This window comes from Mauremys reevesii, linkage group 22 (assembly GCF_016161935.1).
Source record: "Mauremys reevesii isolate NIE-2019 linkage group 22, ASM1616193v1, whole genome shotgun sequence".
Taxonomy (NCBI): Eukaryota; Metazoa; Chordata; order Testudines; family Geoemydidae; genus Mauremys; species Mauremys reevesii.
This window is the reverse complement of record NC_052644.1, coordinates 8,284,529-8,306,573: the sequence shown is the minus strand read 5'-3', so window position 1 is coordinate 8,306,573 and position 22,045 is coordinate 8,284,529. Positions and strand designations below refer to the sequence as shown.

At 44.7% G+C, this 22,045-nt stretch overlaps 1 protein-coding gene across 1 annotated transcript in view; it reads right to left on the bottom strand.

The window, feature by feature from the left end:
* The window catches only part of LOC120388105 (soluble scavenger receptor cysteine-rich domain-containing protein SSC5D-like), a 60,710-nt gene that overhangs the window by 5,125 nt on the left and 33,540 nt on the right, over nucleotides 1-22,045 (bottom strand). The window contains exons 5-10 of the mRNA XM_039509695.1: nucleotides 21,365-21,433; nucleotides 10,137-10,241; nucleotides 8,989-9,013; nucleotides 7,308-7,360; nucleotides 6,613-6,644; nucleotides 1,595-1,706 (exon numbers count right to left, since the gene is read on the bottom strand). Of these exons, the coding sequence (XP_039365629.1) occupies nucleotides 1,595-1,706; nucleotides 6,613-6,644; nucleotides 7,308-7,360; nucleotides 8,989-9,013; nucleotides 10,137-10,241; nucleotides 21,365-21,433 (396 nt within the window). The remainder of the gene's footprint in view (nucleotides 1-1,594; nucleotides 1,707-6,612; nucleotides 6,645-7,307; nucleotides 7,361-8,988; nucleotides 9,014-10,136; nucleotides 10,242-21,364; nucleotides 21,434-22,045) is intronic.

The window sequence follows — 22,045 nt, the reverse complement described above, 5'->3', positions numbered from 1 at the left end:
GCTTCCTGCTTCTGATGTACTTAAAAAACATTTTGTTATTACCTTTGGAGTTTTTGGCTAGCCGTTCTTCAAACTCCTCTTTGGCTTTTCTTATTACACGCTTGCACTTAATTTGGCAGGGTTTATGCTCCTTTCTATTTGCCTTCCTAGGATTTGACTTCCACTTTTTAAAGGAAGTCTTTTTAGCTCTCACTGCTTCTTTTACAGGGTTGTTAAGCCACAGTGGCTCCTTTTTAGTTCTTTTACTGTTTTTCTTAATTTGAGGTATACACTGAAGGTGGGCCTCTATTATGGTGTCTTTAAAAAGTGCCATGCAGCTTGCAGGGATGTCACTTTAGTCACTGTACTTTTAACTTTTGTTTAACTAACCCCCTCATTTTTGCATAGTTCCCCCTTTTGAAATTAAATGCCACAGTGTTGGGCTGTTGAGATGTTCTTCCCAGCACAGGGATGTTGAATGCTATTGTATTATGGTCACTATTTCCAAGCGGTCCAGTTATAGTTACCTCTTGGACCAGCTCCTGCGCTCCACTCAGGGTTAAATCTAGAGTTGCCTCTCCCCTTGTGGGTTCCCATACCAGCTGCTCCATGAAGCAGTCATTTAAAGTGTCAAGAAATTTTATCTCTGCATTTTGTCCTGAAGTGAAATATTCCCAGTCAATATGGGGATAATTGAAATCCCCCACTATTATTGGGTTCTTAATTTTGATAGCCTCTCTAATTTCCCTTAGCATTTCATTATCACTATTACTGTCCTGGTCAGGTGGTCGATAATAGATCCCTACTGTTATATTATTTTATTACCCAGAACTCATTCAAATTATTGCTAGGCTTTCCGTTGATCAGGACCAAAAGACTTCAAGTGCCTGGAAGCAAAACCCATTCAGTCTGACATTTATAGTCTCTCTTCTCTTTCTTGGGTCAACGTTTCCTTGATTCACAGAGTTTAAGGCCAGAAGGAACCATTAGATCATCTGATCTGACCTTCTGTATAGCACAGACCCATGAATTTCACCGTTACCTCTCAGTTGAGCCCAATAACTTTCGTTTGCTAAAGCATCTTCCAGATAGGTGTCCGGTCTTGATCTGAAGATATCAAGTGACGGAGAATCCACCACTTCCCTGGGAAGTTTGTTCTAAGGGTGAGTCATTCTCACTGCCACAATGAGAACCTTATTTCCAGCTTGCATTTAATCAGAGATTTCAAAATCTCTCATTGGTCGGAGTCGGCCTACAGGAAACATTTTCCCCACTAGTTTACCCTTCTGAATGTTACAATGCAATGAATGGGCCAGGGAGTGAGACCTGGATCTGCCTCTGATTGTTCTCGTTCTATTTCCTGCCCCACTTCTATGGAAAATCAGATTCCTCAAGCTTAGGACAGAAGGGGTCAAGTTCACCCCAGTTCTCCTGGTGGAGAAAGCTCTACATCAGTATGAATACGTGACAAGGATCCAGGCCCTGGTAATTAAGCACATGCATAATTTGAAGCACATGAACAATCCCACTAATTACATACCTGGTAAAATGTATACAAAAGTTTAAGATCCTTGCTAAGTCCGGGACGAGGCCATGAGTGGAGTGGATCACTTACCGTTCACATATAGTGGAAAGGCAGATTCACACTTCTGTTCGGAGTGATGTGTAGAACAAGGCACATCCTCTAGAACAAAATTTTCATAGATCGGCTCCGGGGCTTCTTCGCCCTTTAAATCAATGGGGGAATGTTAAACTGGGTGCAAAGGTGCTATTTTCTGGCTGAAATGCTGTCAGAAAGCTGAGATTTAAAGGCACAGCCAAAGTAGCCTCTCAGAGCGTGATCAAACATGCCCATAATTAAATGTGAAGGGGGAATTTTGTTCATTGATAATAACTAAATAATGAACATACTGGGTGAAATACTGGTTCCACTGAAGTCAATGACAAAACCGCATTGTGACTTTCACTTGAGGATCTCAGAATACTGTACAAACTATAGCTAATCAGCCCCAACATCCCCATGTGTACTTTATAACTAGTCAAATCTGACACTGGCAGCAGATGCTTCAGAGGGAAATGGCTATCACACAGTCTGCAAAGATGAATGTATTGTTTTACATTAGACATTGCAAGCATCTCCATTGAGTTCAATAGCACTGCACACACAGCATCAAGTTAGGCATGTGCATAAGAATTTGCAGGATGGAGGCCTTAGAGTGTAAGCTCCTCAGCTCAGTGGCCATCTGTTTGTTATGCTCAGGGGTGGCTCCAGGCCCCAGCATGCCAAGCGCGTGCTTGGGGCGGCAAGCCACTGGGGGCGCTCTGCCAGTCACCGCGAGCACGGCAGGCAGGCTGCCTTTGGCGGCTTGCCTGAGAAGGGTCCGTTGGTCCCGCAGCTTCGGTAGACCTCCCGCAGGCGTGTCTGTGGAGGGTCCGCTGGTCCCGCGGCTTCGGCGGACCTCCCACAGGCATGCCTGCGGGAGGTCCACCGAAGCCACAGGACCAGCGGACCCTCCACAGGCAAGCCGCCAAAGGCAGCCTGCCTGCCGTGCTTGGGGCGGCAAAATGCCTAGAGCCGCCCCTGGTTATGTGTGTGTGTGTGTGTACAGAGTGTAGTGCAATAGGATGTTGAGCAATGCCCAGAGCTTCCAGGCATTACTGCATCACTGAACTGGCCAGAAAACTGGATTTCTGTTCCTTGGCAAATCGAGACATTTTGAAATTTCTTTTTGTTCGAAATTGGAATGAAAAGTCAAAATGGGAAAATTGACTAAGACACTAAATATCTGAATTTTTTATTCCAGAAATACTGAAATGGCCTTATCAAAATGGTTCATTTCTGAAAGGCTGGAAAGTTTCATTGTGACATTATCATTTTGACTCTTACATATAATATAATATAATATAATATAATATAATATAATATAATATAATATGTCTAAATGCCTAGACTATTCTATTCTAACATAAATGTTGAAACCATAAAGTTGAAGCACATTTTTGACTATATTGAAATGAAACATTTTGATAGTATTCTCTCAAAAATTTCAACAAAATCTATTCATTCCCATGAAATATTTTTATTTGATTGAATCAGCAGTTTCTGATGGGAAAACTGTCCTGTCACAAATTTTCAACCAGCTACAATAATAATAACAATGAAATCCCGCAAGAAGGAGCTAGGAAATAATCTACCCATAGGGAAAGTCTCTTCTAACCCCCAGTTATTCCAGGATGGTTGATGCTCTGAAGCAGGCAGTTATATTTCTTCCAAAAGTTTTGGTCATTTGTAAACGTGAGTACTGTAATTCTAGGTTAATCCCTCATTAGCCAGATAAATAGCCAATCCTTTGATGAATCCAGCTGAATTCAGCACAAAAGGAGATGCTTCTCTGTACAGATTGTAGCTTTCTGGCTTGAAAAATGAAATAAGAATACATAGCCCTGCCGTGGATTGTAAGTGAAAAAATCTCTGTGGATAAGTACTAGTTATTGGACGAAAAGTTCCAGCTTCTTAGCATCCTGTGACTTTGGGGCGGGACCTGGCTGCCCCTGTCACTCCTTATGATTTGCCATGTCGAGCACCAGAGTCCCCGGTTGGGGGTGCATGAAAAGGTGTTCATACTCTTTCTGCAGCAAAAAATAGCTTCTCTCCACCCCTTTAGTGGTAGCTAGTATTGAGGCCGGAGTCTGCCAGAGCACCCTAGGAGAGTTCTGGATCGTTCTTATCAGGGGTAAGGCCACCCTAGATGGACCCTCCGGGGCAAGGATGTCCACCGTTGGGTCCATGTTGACTATTGCTAAACAGTTTATTTTTTTCTATGTGTCTGACAATTTCATTCTTAACTATTGTTTCGACTAATTTGCCCGGTACCGACGTTAGACTTAACAGTCTGTAATTACCGAGATCACCTCTAGAGCCCTTTTTAAATATTGGTGTTACATTAGCTAACTTCCAGTCATTGGGTACAGAAGCTGATTTAAAGGACACAAACCTTAGTTAATAGTTCTGCAACTCGTGGGTGAATGCCATCTGGTCCCGGTGACTTGTTAATGTTGAGTTTATCAATTAATTCCAAAACCTCCTCTAGTGACACTTCAATCTATAACAGTTCCTCAGATTTGTCACCTACAAAAGCCGGCTCAGATTTGGGAATTTCCCTAACATCCTCAGCCATGAAGTCTGAAGCAAAGAATCCATTTAGTTTTTTCGCAATGACTTTATCGTCTTTAAGCGCTCATTTTGTATCTCAATCATCAAGGGGCCCCACTGGTTGTTTAGCAGGCTTCCTGCTTCTGACGTACTTAAAAAACATTTTGTTATTACCTTCGGCGTTTTGGCAAGCCGTTCTTCAAACTCCTTTTTGGCTTTTCTTATTACACTCTTGCATTTAATTTGGCAGTGTTTATGCTCCTTTCTATTTGCCTCACTAGGATTTGACTTCCACTTTTTAAAGGAAGTCTTTTTATCTCTCACTGCTTCTTTTACAGGGTTGTTAAGCCACGGTGGCTCCTTTTTTGTTCTTTTACTGTGTTTCTTAATTTGAGGTATACATTGAAGTTGGGCCTCTATTATGGTGTCTTTAAAAAGCGCCCATTCAGCTTGCAGGGATTTCACTTTAGTCACTGTACCTTTTAACTTTTGTTTAACTAACCCCCTCATTTTTGCATAGTTCCCCCTTATGAAATTAAATGCCACAGTGTTGGGCTGTTGATATGTTCTTCCCACCACAGGGATGCTGAATGCTATTGTATTATGGTCACTATTTCCAAGCGGTGCTGCTATAGTTACCTCTTAGACCAGCTCCTGCACTCCACAGGATTAAATCTAGTGTTGCCTGTCCCCTTATGGGTTCCCGTACCAGTTGCTCCATGAAGCAGTCATTTAAAGTATCGAGAAAATTTTATCTCTGCATTTTGTCCTGAAGTGAAATGCCCCAGTCAATATGGGGATAATTGAAATCCCCCACTATTAATGAGTTCTTAATTTTGATAGCCTCTCTAATTTCCCTTAGCATTTCATCATCACTATCACTGTCCTGGTCAGGTGGTCGATAATAGATCCCTAATGTTATATTCTTATTAGAGCATGAAATTTCTATCCATAGAGATTTTATAGAATATGTGGATTCACTTAAGATTTTTACTTCATTTGATTCTACATTCTTTCACATATAGTGCCACTCCCACCCCTGCATGACCTGTTCTGTCCTTCTGATATATTTTGTATCCCGGAATGATTGTGTCCCATTGATTGCTCTCAGTTCACCACGTTTCTGTGATGCCTATTATATCAATATCTTCCTTTATCACAAGGCACTCTAGTTCACCCATCTTATTATTTAGACTTCTAGCATTTGTGTACAAGCACTTTAAAAACTTGTCACTGTTTATTTGCCTGCCCTTTTCTGATGTGCCAGATTCTTTTTTATGTGACTGTTTATCATCTGATCTGGCCCTTACATTATCCTCTTCCATCCTCTGCTCATGATTATAACCTGGAGATTCTCTATCAATAGACTCTCCTCTAAGAGAAGTCTGTGTCTGATCCACATGCTCTTCTGCAGCAGCCGGCTTTCTCCCATCTCCTAGTTTAAAAACTGCTCTACAACCTTTCTAATGTTTAATGCCAGCAGTCTGGTTCCACTTTGGTTTAGGTGGAGCCCATCTCTCCTGTATAGTCTCCCCCCATCCCAAAAGTTTCCCCAGTTCCTAATGAATATAAACCCCTCCTCTCTACATCATCATCTCATCCACGCATTGAGACTCTGAAGCTCTGCCTGCCTACCTGGCCCTGTGCGTGGAACTGGGAGCATTTCTGAGAATGCCACCATAGAGGTCCTGGATTTCAGTCTCTTCCCTAGCAGCCTAAATTTGGCCTCCAGGACATCTCTCCTACCCTTCCCTATGTCATGGGTACCTACAGGTACCAAGACCACTGGCTCCTCCCCAGCACTACACATAAGTCTTTTTGTATTCGTTATGGAAACCTGGGTAATAGACTAATACATTTATTGGTAGCTTGAGGAATTATAGCAGAGTGCTATTTTCTTGCTATTTCAGTAGGATCATTTTTACATATCTAAATACCAAGAGATATCACTCTAAACTGCTTAATTCCTCTGAACACATGATATCCCAGTGGAACTGACTTCCCCCAGATATGAAAACCTTACTGGTAAATAGAGCTGACCAGAAAACAGGTTTTCTGTCCTATGGAAAAATTTGAGACTTCAATTTTTTTTCATACAGAATCAAGACGAAAAACAAAAGTTTTGCCGTTTTTTTGGGACACACAAACCTGGGAAAACATTGGTTTGGGGCAAACAAAATGTTCTCTTTCAATAAATTTGAAACACTTTGTTTCAATTTTGACCATTTTTAGATTTTTAATTTTGTGTATAATTTCTCAAATGAAAAAGCTGTTTCACAAACTTACTGTTTCTAATTATGTATCTGTACAGTGCCTAATGGCTCTGATCACAGCTGGGACCTTGAAGCACTATCATAATAGAAATTATAATTTATTATAATTTTTAAAGGAAAATACATCTAAACAGGAAATCATTGCTGTGGAATATGTCAGACTTTCAGTGTATTATTATGGCTTAACAGCACAGCATAACCACTCACCATGCCATGGGAATATGCAACCCCTTTGTTATCTGTAAAGAAAAAGTCACATTTATAACAATTTTTTTTAATAACACGGTTTCTGGTAAGATTTTGCTGTAAGGAGCTTTACAAAGTGAATTTGTCCCCTCAAATGTAATAGGCAGAACATAGTTCCCAAAAAGATTTTTTTAAATATTTAAACTCAGGGCTGATTATTGAAATCAACCTGTTGATCTATACATCCAGAAGAGGTAATTTGGGATGGATTTGTACTCCAGACCTGATTTGTGCCAGATGCACATTCATGCAGAGCTGCTTCTGAAATCAGTTATAATCAACATAGCTTTAAAATGACAATGTGGCCCAGAGAACTGGTCACTGCAGTTAAAGTCAAGAGACCTGGGATTATTTCTAGTTCCTCCACTCAGCTGCTAATAGAGAGCAAAATAGGATGTTATGTTTTCTAATCACTGAGGAAGGCATTAGGTACCATGCTATAAATTAAGGACCAAGATAGACAGAACCATTGGTAGTTAAAAATTGTTGCTGGTAGAAATAATTTCTGTACTTATTCCAATATGTGCCCTTAACTGACTTTTCAGAGATCCTGGCCACTGAATTACTACATAAACTTCACTATTCCTTCAAAAACCAAACAGCAAATGCATCTGTAGCTCAGAGCAATAAGTGATTAATGTGTCTGATTTTCATACCTGTGTACTGATCTTCAGTTGGATTATTGTTCTTCCCATAGAGGTTTTGCACCCTAATAAAAACAAGAGAAAAGTTGCACAAGTGAACAGGGGATGTGAGTCATATTTATAGTCTAAAATAAGAGATGGACCTGGCTCAAAATCCTGAAATTCATGCAGACTGAACATAGAGGCTGTGGAGAGTGAGAATCCAAAGCTGCATCCACATCTGAACTGCACAAGTAGTCCCTGTCTCATCAGGATGCTGAATGAAACCCTGCATCCAAGCAGTCCAAGCACCTCAGTCCCAAACAATGGAGTCTTTCAGCTGCACATCTGAATTTTGAAGTTAAAGGCCTCTCTCTTTAAGAAGTATATGCAAGAAAAGTGACACAGACTGCTATGGAGCCACACGCAGCCTTAGCAATTACTTGGTTGGAAAATTCAGTTATGTTGAACTAGAAAGGGTTTCATGGGAACATGTGGATTTGACAAAATTTTTGACTGGAGGAAGTCAAAATGAATTACTCCAACTTTCTCATAGTATTTCAATACTGTTAAAACTTTTTGTTTCAATAACTTCAAAAGTTTCGCTTCAATAACGCCAACATGTTTCATTTCAACATTGTTTCGATTCATTTCATTGTGACATTTAGATTGTTAAAATGTTAAGTTTAATGGTATTTTATATATGCTATATTTACAAATCATACAGTTAATATGTCATAGCATAGTATAATGTTTCGATGTTATGAAAACAAAACCTTTTGATGTTTCCAAAATGATTTTGTGGGAATTTTGGTTTTGCAGAAAACGTCAACATTTTGATTTTTCATTCCTATTTGGCATGAAAAAAAATGTTGAAATACTGGATTTTCCTGTGCATGGAAATTCTGTTTTCTGATGAGTGGTTTGCAACCCAGTATTGCTGGATTAAGAGAAAGCATCTTATCTTGTTCCCTCTGACCAGAAGGGGGGTTGGAGTGGGAGGAAGCTCATAGCCACATCATCCTGGGGTCATGCCTCTGCTGGAAACTGATATTTTAACCCTGCCCTGACAACCTGCACGTAACAACTAGTGCAGAACTGCATGGGCAAAGCTTTCCACTTGACAGTGGATTTTGCCCCAGGCTAGCTGGAGTTTTCTTGGTGGGGAAAGACTCTCACAGATGGACACAGCCACCAGATCACTAATGGAGCTAATCTCTGTCTTTGTTCACACCCCTCTATACTGCAACTCTTACATACTTTGTGTTTGTTCAGCACCAAGCACAACGGGACCCAGCCTGTTTGAGGCCTCTAGACACTGTTGCAATAGCAATGATTAATCATAACAATAGCAAGAACAACCATATAATTAATGATTAATAACAATATGTAGACTTTTAACTGTCTGGAGCAGGGACAGTCTTCTCTGTTACCTGTGTGTTCAGTGACCAACACAAAGGGACCCTGATTTCATGAATGAAGTCACTAGCTATCAAGCATCATTACCTCGGATACTATAGTGATGACGGGGAGCCATAACATAATCCAGGTAGACAGCTGAAGTACCCCATATATCCCACAACAGCATCACCATTTAGAGGGGGCTGCTGTAGGTACCAAACCTTCTGACTTGGACACAAGTTGATATATTACATGGGAGTGATCTCCTTCTGTCTGTAACATGAGAGGTATGATGGAATTACCCCATTCTTACCTTTCTTTTCTCCTATTAGTTACAACTGGAAAAAAAAACAAATTAGAAAGGTTTAGAGAAAAATTCTGTGCCTCTCCCCAGAATATCAATGAGAGGGAGAGGAAGTTAAACAAAATACTTCAGGGATAAGGAGCCAGGGGGTTGTTTCTGGAGTTCTGTTAAGATTTAGGGTAGGGTTGGGGCTAGGCGAAGAGTTCATCAGAGCTTATGACAAAAAAGTGGAGAACAATCCACAAACTCTTTTAGATTTTTTCCTGATTTTTTGAAATATCAAATTTTGAAATTCATATACTTTCATCTGGCCTTAGAGTTGATTAAAAAAAAAACAAGAAAAAAGTTTTGTGAATGTTTTTCTAGTTTATGTTTCAAATATCAAAAGGTGGATTTTCATCCAATTTTTGAAATTTGAAAAATATTGACCAGCTCTTAAGTTCAGACTCAAGGTCAGTCCTGGGCTAGTGTATTGGCTCAGGGTCAATGGTGAAATATGACAAGCTGTGGGTCATATGATTTTGGTCTCAAATCGTGCAAGTCACACACAATCAGCTGTTCTTGTAAGATGTCTTCCATGTCAAGCCAAATCCAAATCAGATCCAGAAAATACATCTCAAACCAAAACTGTAGGTGCAAGTTATGAAGAGGGGGTGATAAATTGTTCTCTAGGTCTGTTAAGTAAAACATGAAGTAATGTTCTTAATCTGCAGCAAGGGCAGTCTAAGGTTAGGTATTAGGAAAACTTTCTAACTCTAAGGATAGTCAAGCATTGGAATAGGTTACCTAGGTAAGTAGCGGAAGCCCCTTCATTGGAGGATTTTAAGAAGAGGTTAGATAACATCTGCCAGGGATCCTCTAGGTTTACGTGGTTCCGCACGGATGGACTAGATGATCTTTTGAGGTCCTCTCCAGACCTTTGATTCTAAGTTCAGAGCTGGGGTTTAACCCCCATTTTGCTCTCTTTACTCTCAATATCTGAAAGGCTTCACATTTCAGGTTCAGATTTTCTAAATGGCAAATTTTAAAATGTTATTCTCTTCAGGTTTCCCATGTCTGAGAACACCATGTGAGGTGGGAATCTCTTTTTTATGTCCCTTGTTTGCCTCCTATACCTGTTCATTTATGACTAATGTGAGGGTTCCATGTTTACATACCTTTCTTCTTCTTCTTAAGGTAATACACCAGGGGCAGAACAAGAGCCAAAATCACACCCACCAAAACAGGAATTGCAATTGCCAATATTGTATTATTTTTCAGTCCTAGGAAATGAAAAGAACATGGATACTCACATTCCATTAGACAACAAGGGAGAAAAAAGGCTGGAAAAACTTGATCAAGAGGTGCACATTTTTAACAGTCAGAGTAATTAACCACTGGAACAATTTGCCAAGGATTGTGGTGGATTAATAATAATAGGAGATATACCAATCTCCTAGAAGTGGAAGGGACCTTGAGAGGTCATTGAGTTGAGTCCAGCCCCCTGCCTTGACTAGCAGGACCAACTTCTGCCCCAGATCCCTAAGTAGCCTCCTCAAGGATTGAACTCCCAGCCCTGGGTTTAGCAGGCCAATGCTCAAACCACTGAGCTATCCCTCCCTCCTTGATTGTCCATCACTGACAGTTCTTAGGTCAGGATTGGACACTTCCCTAAAAGATTTGCTCTAGTTGAAACAGGAATGATTTCAGGGAGGTCCTATGGCCTGTGTTAAACAGGAGGTCAGATGAGATGATCACAATGGTCCTTTCTGGCCTTCTATAATTTATAAGATGGGGGGAAGGTTGGTTTTGTGGGTAACCAGTGGCTATGGCTTTAGGAGATGTGTTTTTCCTGCCCTGGTCTCTCTGTCCCAGACAGAATAACAAAGAGAGCACAAAACAAAACCTCTCCCCACAGATTTTAAAGGATCTTCTTCCCTTATTGGTCCTTTTGGTCAGGTGTGAACCGGGTTATTTGAGCTTCTTAACCCCTTAAAGGCAAAGGAGGGATTTTATGCTACCCTTAGCTGTATGTTTATGATAAATATCCCACCCATACCATGCTCAGGACCCAGCAATCTGATGTGATCTTGGACCAAGCACGGTAGAAGCGGGAGCAATGATTCATAAAGGGAGGGTAAGGATCCGAGTTTGATACTGATGCTCCATCCTCAGGTGCATCTTCAAAAGTTTGGCTTTGGGCCTGGGGGCTGTTAGGCCGAACACTGGCCTGAGGAGGACTGTGGCAGGCGCCTCCTATTATTCTTGCCCTGTCTCCTGGACGAGTCTCACCTTGGAGGACCAGAGTAGAAGTGAGTTGTGGGCTGAGGCTTAAATGACTTTCTTTGGGGTGCAGGGGTGTGGCTACCCAAAGACTTTAAAGTCGCCCACGATTCCTTAAGGCCGTGCAGGCGAGAGTCCGTATTTTGGGCAAACTGGCCTGCTTGGTCAAAGGGGAGGTCCTGGATCATGTTCTGGATCTCAGTGGTATCCCCGACACCTGCAGCCACGTCCTGTGCCTCATTGTAATGGCAGTGGCCATAGTCCAAGCTGCCGAGTGTGCCGCTTCTAACACAACCTGGATGGAGGTTCTCGAGACCACTTTGCCCTCCTCAAGGAGCGCACTAAACTCCTTGCCAGGAGCAACTCCTGGAATTTTGCTAACAAGCTCCAGGAACTGAAAGCGGCTGAGTAGCACTTGCTGGTCTGCCGCTCAAAGCTGGAGTCCCCCGGTCGAGTAGAGCTGTCGGACTAAAAGTTCCAGCTTCTTAGCATCCTGTGACTTTGGGGCGGGACCTGGCTGCCCCTGTTGCTGCTTATGATTTGCCGTGTCGAGCACCAGAGTCCCCGGTTGGGGCTGGGTGAAAAGGTGTTCGTACTCTTTCTGCGGCAAAAAATAGCTTCTCTCCACCCCTTTAGTGGTAGCTAGTATTGAGGCAGGAGTCTGCCAGAGCACCCTAGGAGAGTTCTGGATCGTTCTTATCAGGGGTAAGGCCACCCTAGATGGACCCTCCGGGGCAAGGATGTCCACCGTTGGGTCCGACTCCTCCGTGACCTCCTCTGCCTGGAGATTCAGGTTTAGGGCCACCCTCCCGAGAAGGTTCTGGTGTCCCCCGGTGTCCATCGCTGGAAGGGTGATGGTGGTGCCCGCCACTGCCTCATCCAGTGAGGAGGAGGCCCATGGGACTGGGTCTTCTTGCCTTTCTCACTCTCCAGAGGCTGGATCGGGTGCCTTGGTCCCCCCGTGACTGGAAGTGGCTCCAGTACAACTGGTGGCACTGATTCCGGCGCTGTGCCTGAGCGTGATGGCCCAGAGTCCCTGTCTCACTGGCGGTCCTCGGGAGCCCTGCAGGTGTGGCGAGCCACCAACATTTCTGGGGGAGGGAATGGGGTGCAGATGCCACCAGTGCGGCCCTGGAGCCCTGACGCTGAGTCTGATGATAGATTGAAGGAGTCCAAAAGGGACACTGTACTGGGCCCTGCCATTCGCGTGGCCAAGAGACCACCGGTACCAATGAGTCCACAGCTTTGTGGTGCCAGGACTGGTGCCAGGAGCGGGAGCAGTACTGACTGCTTTGACAGACAGAAGACTCAGTGTCTGTCTCAGACGAGTACTCTGTGCCATACCACAGGAGGGCGGAGCCTAACGGTGCCGGGTAGCAGTACCGGGATGATGGTGAGCGGTGCTGTAACATCATGGGCTTCCCACGATGATGAACCAGTGGTGGTGCCGCCAATGGTGCCGCAAATGGTGCCAGAGCTCTATGCTCCACTGCCATAGATGCTGCAGCCGGTGCCGTCGTCAGTGCCGCTGATGGAGCCTGAGCTTGCGGAGCCAGAGCTCACACCTGTGGGGCCAGGGGCTGTACTATCATGGCAGTAAGGTCCCACGCTGCCTCGTAGGTATCCAGCATGGAGGGGAGGTCAAGCTCTTCCTCCAAAACCTCCTGAGTTGGGGAGTCCACCAGCACCAGACTTGATGGGCCTCCAGTTGGGGCCATAGTCAACAGTGCCGGGTCTTGAGGTGCAGACCAGGAGTGTCCCGACGCAGGACACACACCGCTGGAATCCCCTCACAGCTTCTTGACGGAGGAACGGCCCCTGTCCCCCTTCTTTGTCTTATGCTGTACCGGGGACTGTGAGCATTGCCACCTGGTAGCACCCTTAGAGCAGTCCTTCCTTGGTGCCAGGACATCCGTCACCAAGGCCGAGGAGCTACGCACTGATGATTCCGGTGCCATTTCTGGTGCCAGCTAGGGGCGGAGGGCCGACTCCATCAGTGATAATCCCGCTCTTTCTTAGTCCTGGGTCTAAAGCTCTTGCAAATTAGGCACTTGTCTGTCTGGTACCATCTCCTAGACACTTGAGACAAGGAGCTTGTGGATCGCCTGTGGGCATAGGTTTGGCACACCTCTCGCACGCCTTAAACCCCTGTGACCGGGGCATGCCCAGGTGCCTGGGGAAACTGGGGCAGGGGGAAAGCCCCCCAAAGTCAGCCCAACTTACTAGAAACTACTATATAACTAACTATTAACGATCTACAACTAAGAAAAGGGAACCACTAAGTGCCACTAGGTAGGCACTTGTGAATGCAAGAGACTGAGCTGCTCCAACGACCGTCACTGGTGGTAAGAAGGAACTGAGCAGGCGGTGGGTCAGCAGGGACCTATATACATCACTATGAAGGCGCCACTCCAGGGGTCTCCACAGCTGACGGGTACTGCTAGGGAAAAACCTTCTGACAATGGTTAACGCAGCACGCACACACCTATTGGAATGCACATGAGCAATCACTCAAAGAAGAACATAGCGCCTCCCACTGACGGGTCTGAACAGCCTCTGCAACAACCTGTTTGGGGTTCACTCCCTGTCAACTAATCACAGTTAACTCACGCCAATAACTGAAAAAATTAATCATGATTAAAAAAATTAAATCGCAGTTTTAATTGCACTGCTAAACAATAGAATACCAAAATGTATTAAATATTTTGGATTTTTTCTATGTTTTCAAATATATTGATTTCAATTACAACACAGAATACAATGTGTTTAGTTCTTACTTTATATTATTACAGATAAGATTGTTTTATCCGGCATGTTCTGTGAATGGGGGGTGCTGGTAAATGAAAAATGCTGGTTAACTAAGAGGGAGGGAGTTTGGGTGCGGGAGGGAGTGCGGGGTTGGGGGCTGGAGCTCGGGAGGGGATGTGGAGTACGGGCTCTGGGAGGAAGTTTGGGTGTGGGAGGAAGCTCAGGGCAGGCAGTAGGAGCACGGTATTGGGTGCGGGGTGCTGGATCCAGGGGCACTCACCTTAAGTGGCTCCCTGCAAGCGGCAACTTATCCCGGCTGCTCCTAGGTGGAGGCACAGCAGGCGGCTTAGTGCACTTCCTCTGCCCACAGGTGCCTCCCCCGCACCTCCCATTAGTTGTGGTTCCCAGCCAATGGGAGCTGTGCAGCCAGAATGGGGGGTGTGGCATAACGCAGAGCCACCTGAGTAGCCAGAGCCCGGGACAGGTCGCTGCTTGCGGGGACCCATCCGAGGTGAGCAGCCCCAAGATCTTACACCCCGCACCCCCTCCCGCCTACTAAGACCCCCTCCCACACCAAAGTCCCTCCCAGAGCCCATGCTCCACACCCCCTCCTGCACCCCAACCCCGTGCCAGCCCTGCACCCAGGGCCGCCCAGAGGGGGGGGGGCAAGTGGGGCAATTTGCCCCAGGTCCCGGGCTCCGCAGGGGCCCCCATGAGAATGGCCAAGGCTCCCTCCCTGGGTCAGGCCTGACACCGCCTCCGCCCCTCTCCTGGAGCCTCAGCACATCCAGGAGCGTCCTTGAACAGCTGCAGCATGTCTCCAGCGGGGCTCCTGAGCTCCCCCCCGCTCAGAGCTGCGTGGTAAGGGAGTGGGGCTGAGAGCTCCACGCCGAGCGGAGGGAGCTCAGGACCCGCTGGAGCTCGCAACCCCACCCCCTGACCACGTGGCTCTGAGCGGGGAGCAGCTCAGGAGCCCCGCTGGAGCCACACTGCACCGCTGTCCAGAAACGCTCCTGGATGCGATGCTGTCATAAACAGATAGTTAAGGGTTAAAGTCTCTTTTACCTGTGAAGGGTTAACAAGCTCAGTAACCTGATGAACACCTGACCAAAGGACCAATCAAGGGACAAGATAATTTCAAATCTCTGTGGAGGGAAGTCTTTGTCTGTGTTCTTTGTTTGAGGGTTCATTCTCTTTTTGGATCTAAGAGAGGCCAGACATATTCTTCAAGTTCTCCAAGTTTCCTGAAGTATTTTCTTCTATTCAGTCTAGTGAGTATTAGAAAGGCGGACTAGTCTTATAATTTGATTTCTACATTTGCAATTGTGTGTTTGCTGAAGGAATATCTTTATTTCTGTTTGCTGTTACTTTGATTATTCTGAGGAGGGAGGGGAAGTCTCTCCAGTTTTTATAAGTTAGACCCTGTAAATTTTTCCATCCTGGTATTACAGAGATAGTGTACTTTCTTTCTTTCTTTTAACAAAATCCTTTTCTTTTTAGAACTTGATTGATTTCTTCCCTTGTTTGGATATTCTGAGGGGAAGGGGAAGGGGAAAAGTGAATCCCTCTTTGTTTGATTCAAGGAGTTTGAATCCAGGTATCTCTCCTAAGCACTAGGAGAGGGGAGGGGGGGAAATGGGTTGTTTCCCTTTGTGTTGAGATTCAAGTTTGAATCTGTGTTCCCCAGGGAAAGTTTTGGGGGAACAGGGAGTGTGTCAGACACTTAAAACTTGACTGGTGGCAGCAAGAACCAGATCTAAACTAGGATTTTAGTTTAGAGGAGTCCATGCAGGTCCCCATCTTGTGAACGCTAAAGTTCAAAGTTCAAAGTGGGGAATAAAGCTATGACAGATGCACTGAGGCTCCGGGTGAGGGGAGAGCTGGGGGTAAGGGACCGGGGGGGTTGGATAAGGGGCAGGGAGTCCCGGGGACAGTCAAGGGACGGGGGAGCAGAGGTTGGGGGGAAGTAAAGGGACAGGGAATGGGGGGGTTGCATTCTGGGCGTTCCGGGGGGTCCTTCAGGACTCAGCAGGGGGGTGGAAAGGGGTCAGGGGACAGGGAGCAGGGGTGGGGTCCCTGGGTGGTGGTTGGGGAGGATTCTGGGGGATGGTGAGGGGGCAAGGAGCAGGATGGGTTGGGGATTCTGAGGGAGGCCAGGCAGTTGGGGGGCAGAAAGTGGGTGGGGTCGGATAGGGGGCAGGGCCAGGCTGTTTGGGGGGCACAGCTTTCCCTACCCTAAAGCTCGTTCAGCAGTTTGAGGCTTGCAGAGGACCCAAGCTGTTAGCTTTTCCATTAGGGCTACCATCCCTTTCACTTCTCAAATGCCAACTTATAGTCTATATTTAATTTCAGTGCCAAAGGGAGATTCATGTCAGGGGAGGGTAGCTTCATTTAAAATTAGCCACTGGGGGAGGGATCACATGAGAAGAGCAATATCCTACACCACCTACCTCCTTCCCAACCCTACCAAGGGAGACCCCCGTCCCCTGCATTCCCTGAGGCTTCAAAGGGGTTAATTCAGTGGTTCTCAAACTTTTGTACTTGTGACCCCTTTCACATAGCAAACCTCTGAGTGCGACACCCCCCCCCCCCCATAATTTGAAAACATTTTTTTATATATTTAACACTATTATAAATGCTGGAGGCAAAGCTGGGTTTGAGGTGGAGGCTGAGAGCTCACGACCCCCAGTAATAACCTCGGGACCCCCTCAGGAGTCCGGACCCCCAGTTTGAGACCCCCTGGGTTAATTTAATTTTCGCACCCTTTGTCCATTCACATGCATGTGCTATTTTGAGCATTTCAGTTTTCACAACATAGGCTCATCCCAGATTAACATAAAAATATGAGAACAGCCGTACCAGGTCAGACCAAAGGTCCATCTAGCCCAGTATCTGTCTACCGACAGTGGCCAATGCCAGATGCCACAGAGGGAGTGAACCTAACAGGTAATGATCAAGTGATCTCTCTCCTGCCATCCATCTCCATCCCCTGACAAACAGAGGCAAGGGACACCATTCCTTACCCATCCTGGCTAATAGCCATTTATGGACTTAACCACCATGAATTTATACAGTTCTCTTTTAAACGCTGTTATAGTCCTCGCCTTCACAACCTCCTCAGGTAAGGAGTTCCACGAGTTGACTGTGTGCTGCGTGAAGAAGAACTTCCTTTTATTTGTTTTAAACCTGCTGCCTATTAATTTCATTTGGTGACCCCTAGTTCTTGTATTATGGGAATAAGTAAATAACTTTTCCTTATCCACTTTCTCCACATCACTCATAATTTTATATACCTCTATCATATCCCCCCATAGTCTCCTCTTTTCCAAGCTGAAGAGTCCTAGACTCTTTAATCTTTCCTCATATGGGACCCTCTCCAAACTCCTAATCATTTTAATTGCCCTTTTCTAAACCTTTTCTAGTGCCAGTATAGCTTTTTTGAGATGAGGAGACCACATCTGTATGCAGTATTCGAGATGTGGGCGTACCATCGATTTATATAATAATATATTCACAGTCTTATTCTCTATCCCCTTTTCAATGATTCCTAATATTCTGTTTCCTTTTTTGACCACCTCTGCACACAGCGTGGACATCTTCAGAGAACTATCTATGATGACTCCAAGATCTTTTTCCTGACTTGTAGCTAAGTTAGCTCCCATCATGTTGTATGTATAGTTGGGGTTATTTTTTCCAATGTGTATTATTTTACATTTATCCACATTAAATTTCATTTTCCATTTTGTTGCCCAATCACTTAGTTTTGTGAGATCTTTTTGAAGTTCTTCACAGCCTGCTTTGGTCTTAACTATCTTGAGCAGTTTAGTATCATCTGTAAACTTTGCCACCTCACTGTTTACCCCTTTCTCCAGATCATTTATGAATACATTGAATAGGATTGGTCTGAGGACTGACTCTTGGAGAACACCACTAGTTACCCCTCTCCATTCTGAAAATTTACCATTAATTCCTACCCTTTGTTCTCTGTCTTTTAACCAGTTCTCAATCCATGAAAGGACCTTCCCTTTTATCCCATGACAGCTTAATTTACGTAACAACCTTTGGTGAGGGACCTTGTCAAAGGCTTTCTGGAAATCTAAGTACACTGGATCCCCCTTGTCCACATTTGTTGACCCCTTCAAAGAACTCTAATAGATTAGTAAGACACGATTTCCCTTTACAGAAACCATGTTGACTATTGCTCAACAGTTGATGTTTTTCTATGTGTCTGACAATTTTATTCTTAACTACTGTTTCAACTAATTTGCCTGGTACCGACATTAAACCTACCGGTCTGTAATTGCCGGGATCACCTCTAGAGCCCTTTTTAAATATTGATGTTACATTAGCTAACTTCCAGTCATTGGGTACAGAAACTGATTTAAAGGACAGGTTACAAACCTTAGTTAATAGTTCCGCAACTTCACATTTGAGTTCTTTCAGAACTCTTGGGTGAATGCCATCAGGTCCTAGTGACTTGTTAATGTTGATCAATTAATTCCAAAACCTCGTCTAGTGACACTTCAATCTTCGACAGTTCCTCAGATTTGTCACCTACAAAAGCCGGCTCAGGTTTGGGAATCTCCCTAACATCCTCAGCCGTGAAGTCTGAAGCAAAGAATCCATTTCGTTTATCCGCAATGACTTTATCGTCTTGAAGTTCTCCTTTTTTATTTCGATCATCAAGGGGCCCCACTGGTTGTTTAGCAGGCTTCCTGCTTCTGATGTACTTAAAAAACATTTTGTTATTACCTTTGGAGTTTTTGGCTAGCCGTTCTTCAAACTCCTCTTTGGCTTTTTTTATTACACTCTTGCACTTACTTTGGCAGTGTTTATGCTCCTTTCTATTTGCCTCACTAGGATTTTACTTCCACTTTTAAAAGGAAGTCTTTTTATCTCTCACTGCTTCTTTTACAGGGTTGTTAAGCCACAGTGGCTCCTTTTTAGTTCTTTTACTGTGTTTCTTAATTTGAGGTATACATTGAAGTTGGGCCTCTATTATGGTGTCTTTAAAAAGCGCCCATGCAGCTTGCAGGGATTTCACTTTAGTCACTGTACCTTTTAACTTTTGTTTAACTAACCCCCTCATTTTTGCATAGTTCCCCCTTATGAAATTAAATGCCACAGTGTTGGGCTGTTGAGATGTTCTTCCCACCACAGGGATGTTGAATGCTATTGTACTATGGTCACTATTTCCTGCTATAGTTACCTCTTGGACCAGCTCCTGCGCTCCACTCAGGATTAAATCTACTGTTGCCTCCCCCGTTGTGAGTTCCCGTACCAGCTGCTCCATGAAGCAGTCATTTAAAGTATCGAGAAAATTTTATCTCTGCATTTCGTCCTGAAGTGAAATGCCCCAGTCAATATGGGGATAATTGAAATCCCCCACTATTAATGAGTTCTTAATTTTCATAGCCTCTCTAATTTCCCTTAGCATTTCATCATCACTATCACTGTCCTGGTCAGGTGGTCGATAATAGATCCCTAATGTTATATTCTTATTAGAGCATGAAATTTCTATCCATAGAGATTCTATGGAACATGTGGATTCACTTAAGATTTTTACTTCATTTGATTCTACATTTTCTTTCACGTATAGTGCCACTCCACCGCCCCCCCCCCCCCCGCATGACCTGTTCTGTCCTTCCGATATATGTTGTAACCCGGAATGATTGTGTCCCATTGATTGCTCTCAGTCCACCAGGTTTCTGTGATGCCTATTATATCAATATCCTCCTTTATCACAAGGCACTCTACTTCACCCATCTTATTATTTAGACTTCTAGCATTTGTATACAAGCACTTTAAAAACGTGTCCCTGTTTATTTGTCTGCCCTTTTCTGATGTGCCAGATTCTTTTTTATGTGACTGTTTATCATCTGATCTGGCCCTTACATTATCCTCTTCCATCCTCTGCTCCTGACTATAACCTGGAGATTCTCTATCAATAGACTCTCCTCTAAGAGTAGTCTGTGTCTGATCCACATGCTCCTCTGCAGCAGCTGGCTTTCTCCCATCTCCTAGTTTAAAAACTGTTCTACAACTTTTTTAATGTTTAATGCCAGCAGTCTGGTTCCATTTTGGTTTAGGTGGAGCCCATCTCTCCTGTATAGGCTCCCCCCATCCCAAAAGTTTCCCCAGTTCCTAATGAATGTAAACCCCTCCTCTCTACATCATCTTCTCATCCACGCATTGAGACTCTGAAGCTCTGCCTGCCTACCTGGACCTGCGCGTGGAACTGGCAGCATTTCTGAGAATGCCACCATAGAGGTCCTGGATTTCAATCTCTTCCCTAGCAGCCTAAATTTGGCCTCCAGGACATCTCTCCTACCCTTTCCTATGTCATGGGTACCTACATGTACCACGACCACTGGCTCCTCCCCAGCAGTACACATAAGTCTGTCTAGATGCCTTGAGAGATCCGCAACCTTCGCACCAGGCAGGCAAGTCACCATACGGTTCTCCTGGTCATCACAAACCCAGCTATCTACGTTTCTAATGATCGAATCTCCCATTACTAACACCTACCTTTTCCTACCAACTGGAGTTCCCTCCCCCGGAGTGGCAACCTCAGTGCGAGAGCAACCCCAGCACCATCTGGAAGGAGGGTCCCAATTATGGGAAGGTTTCCCTCTGCTCCCATTGACTGCTCTGCTTCCCTGGGCCTTTCATCCTCCTCAACAGAACAGGGGCTGTCTGACTGGAGGTGGGACAATTCTACAGTGTCCCGGAAAGCCTCATCAACATACCTCTCTGCCTTTCTTAGCTCCTCCAGTTCCACCACCCTGGCCTCCAAACTCCGTACATGGTCTCTGAGGGCTAGGAGTTCCTTGCACCGACTGCACACACACGCCACCCACCCACAGGGCAGGTAATCATACATGCTACACTCAATGCAATAAACTGGATAGCCCCCACTCTGCAGCTGGGCTTCTGCCCACATTTTCTCCTGGTTACTGAAAGGGTTGTTTAAAGCATGAAGTTTGGAATGTAGTTTGGTTTATAGGTTTTAAGAGGAATAAAGGGAAACAGATAGCACCAGCACGGGAGCCCTGCTCCCTTCCCACTCCCCTTCCCAGCTCCCTTGTGAAACTCCCTGTTAGCAGCCCCTGTTCACAAAGCTCCGTGGTTGCTTTTGTGTGGCCTTATAAAGCCCTGGCCTGTGTGGATGCCCCACCCACTGATTAAGGCTCAGCCAATTACCAGAGGCTTCTAGCTTTCAGACCTTCCTTTGAAGCTCACAGCCTCCAACTGCCAGCCACAGCGCACGGTCCTTCAACCAACCAACCAATCAAACAGACTGACAAACACAAGCTCAGCAAACAGCAAGTAACCCCCAAACACAAGCAAACATGCACTACAGACAGTCACTTACCCCAAGGATGCTGTGTTTGCTCCTCCGTCACCTGGAGAACTCCCTTGCGAAACTCCTCGTTAGCAGCCCCTGTTCGCAAAAAAAAAAAAAAAAAGATCAAATGCTAAGTTCGTGGAGTATGTACATAAGCTATACTAAAGACAAACCCACAGTAACAGTCTCCAGTTTGTGAGGGACCCCATGGAGCCAGTCTCTAGGAAACAGATAGATGCATGGAGGTTAAGTCCATTAATGGCTATTAGCCAGGATGGGTAAGGAATGGTGTCCCTAGCCTCTGTTTGTCAGAGGGTGGAGATGGATGGCAGGAGAGAGATCACTTGATCATTACCTGTTAGATTCTCTCCATCTGGGGCACTTGGCATTGGCCATTGTCAGTAGACAGGATACTGGGCTGGATGGACCTTTGGTATAAACCAGTATGGACATTCTTTTGCTCTAAGCTAAATGAACCCAAAGTTACGGAGACAGATATGAGTCAAGGAAGCCAGCAGAGTATCAGAAACCTGAAAAAAATCTCTGACTGGATGAGCTCAGGCGTTTGGTCACAAGCTGAGGTGGTTCAAAAGTTTTGGATTTTTTCTAAGCAGAATTTTTTATTGTTTCTTTAAACAATCAAACAAATCAAACAGCAAATATTTGGCCACACATTTCTGAAACCCCAAACCATGTTCAGGTTTTGGA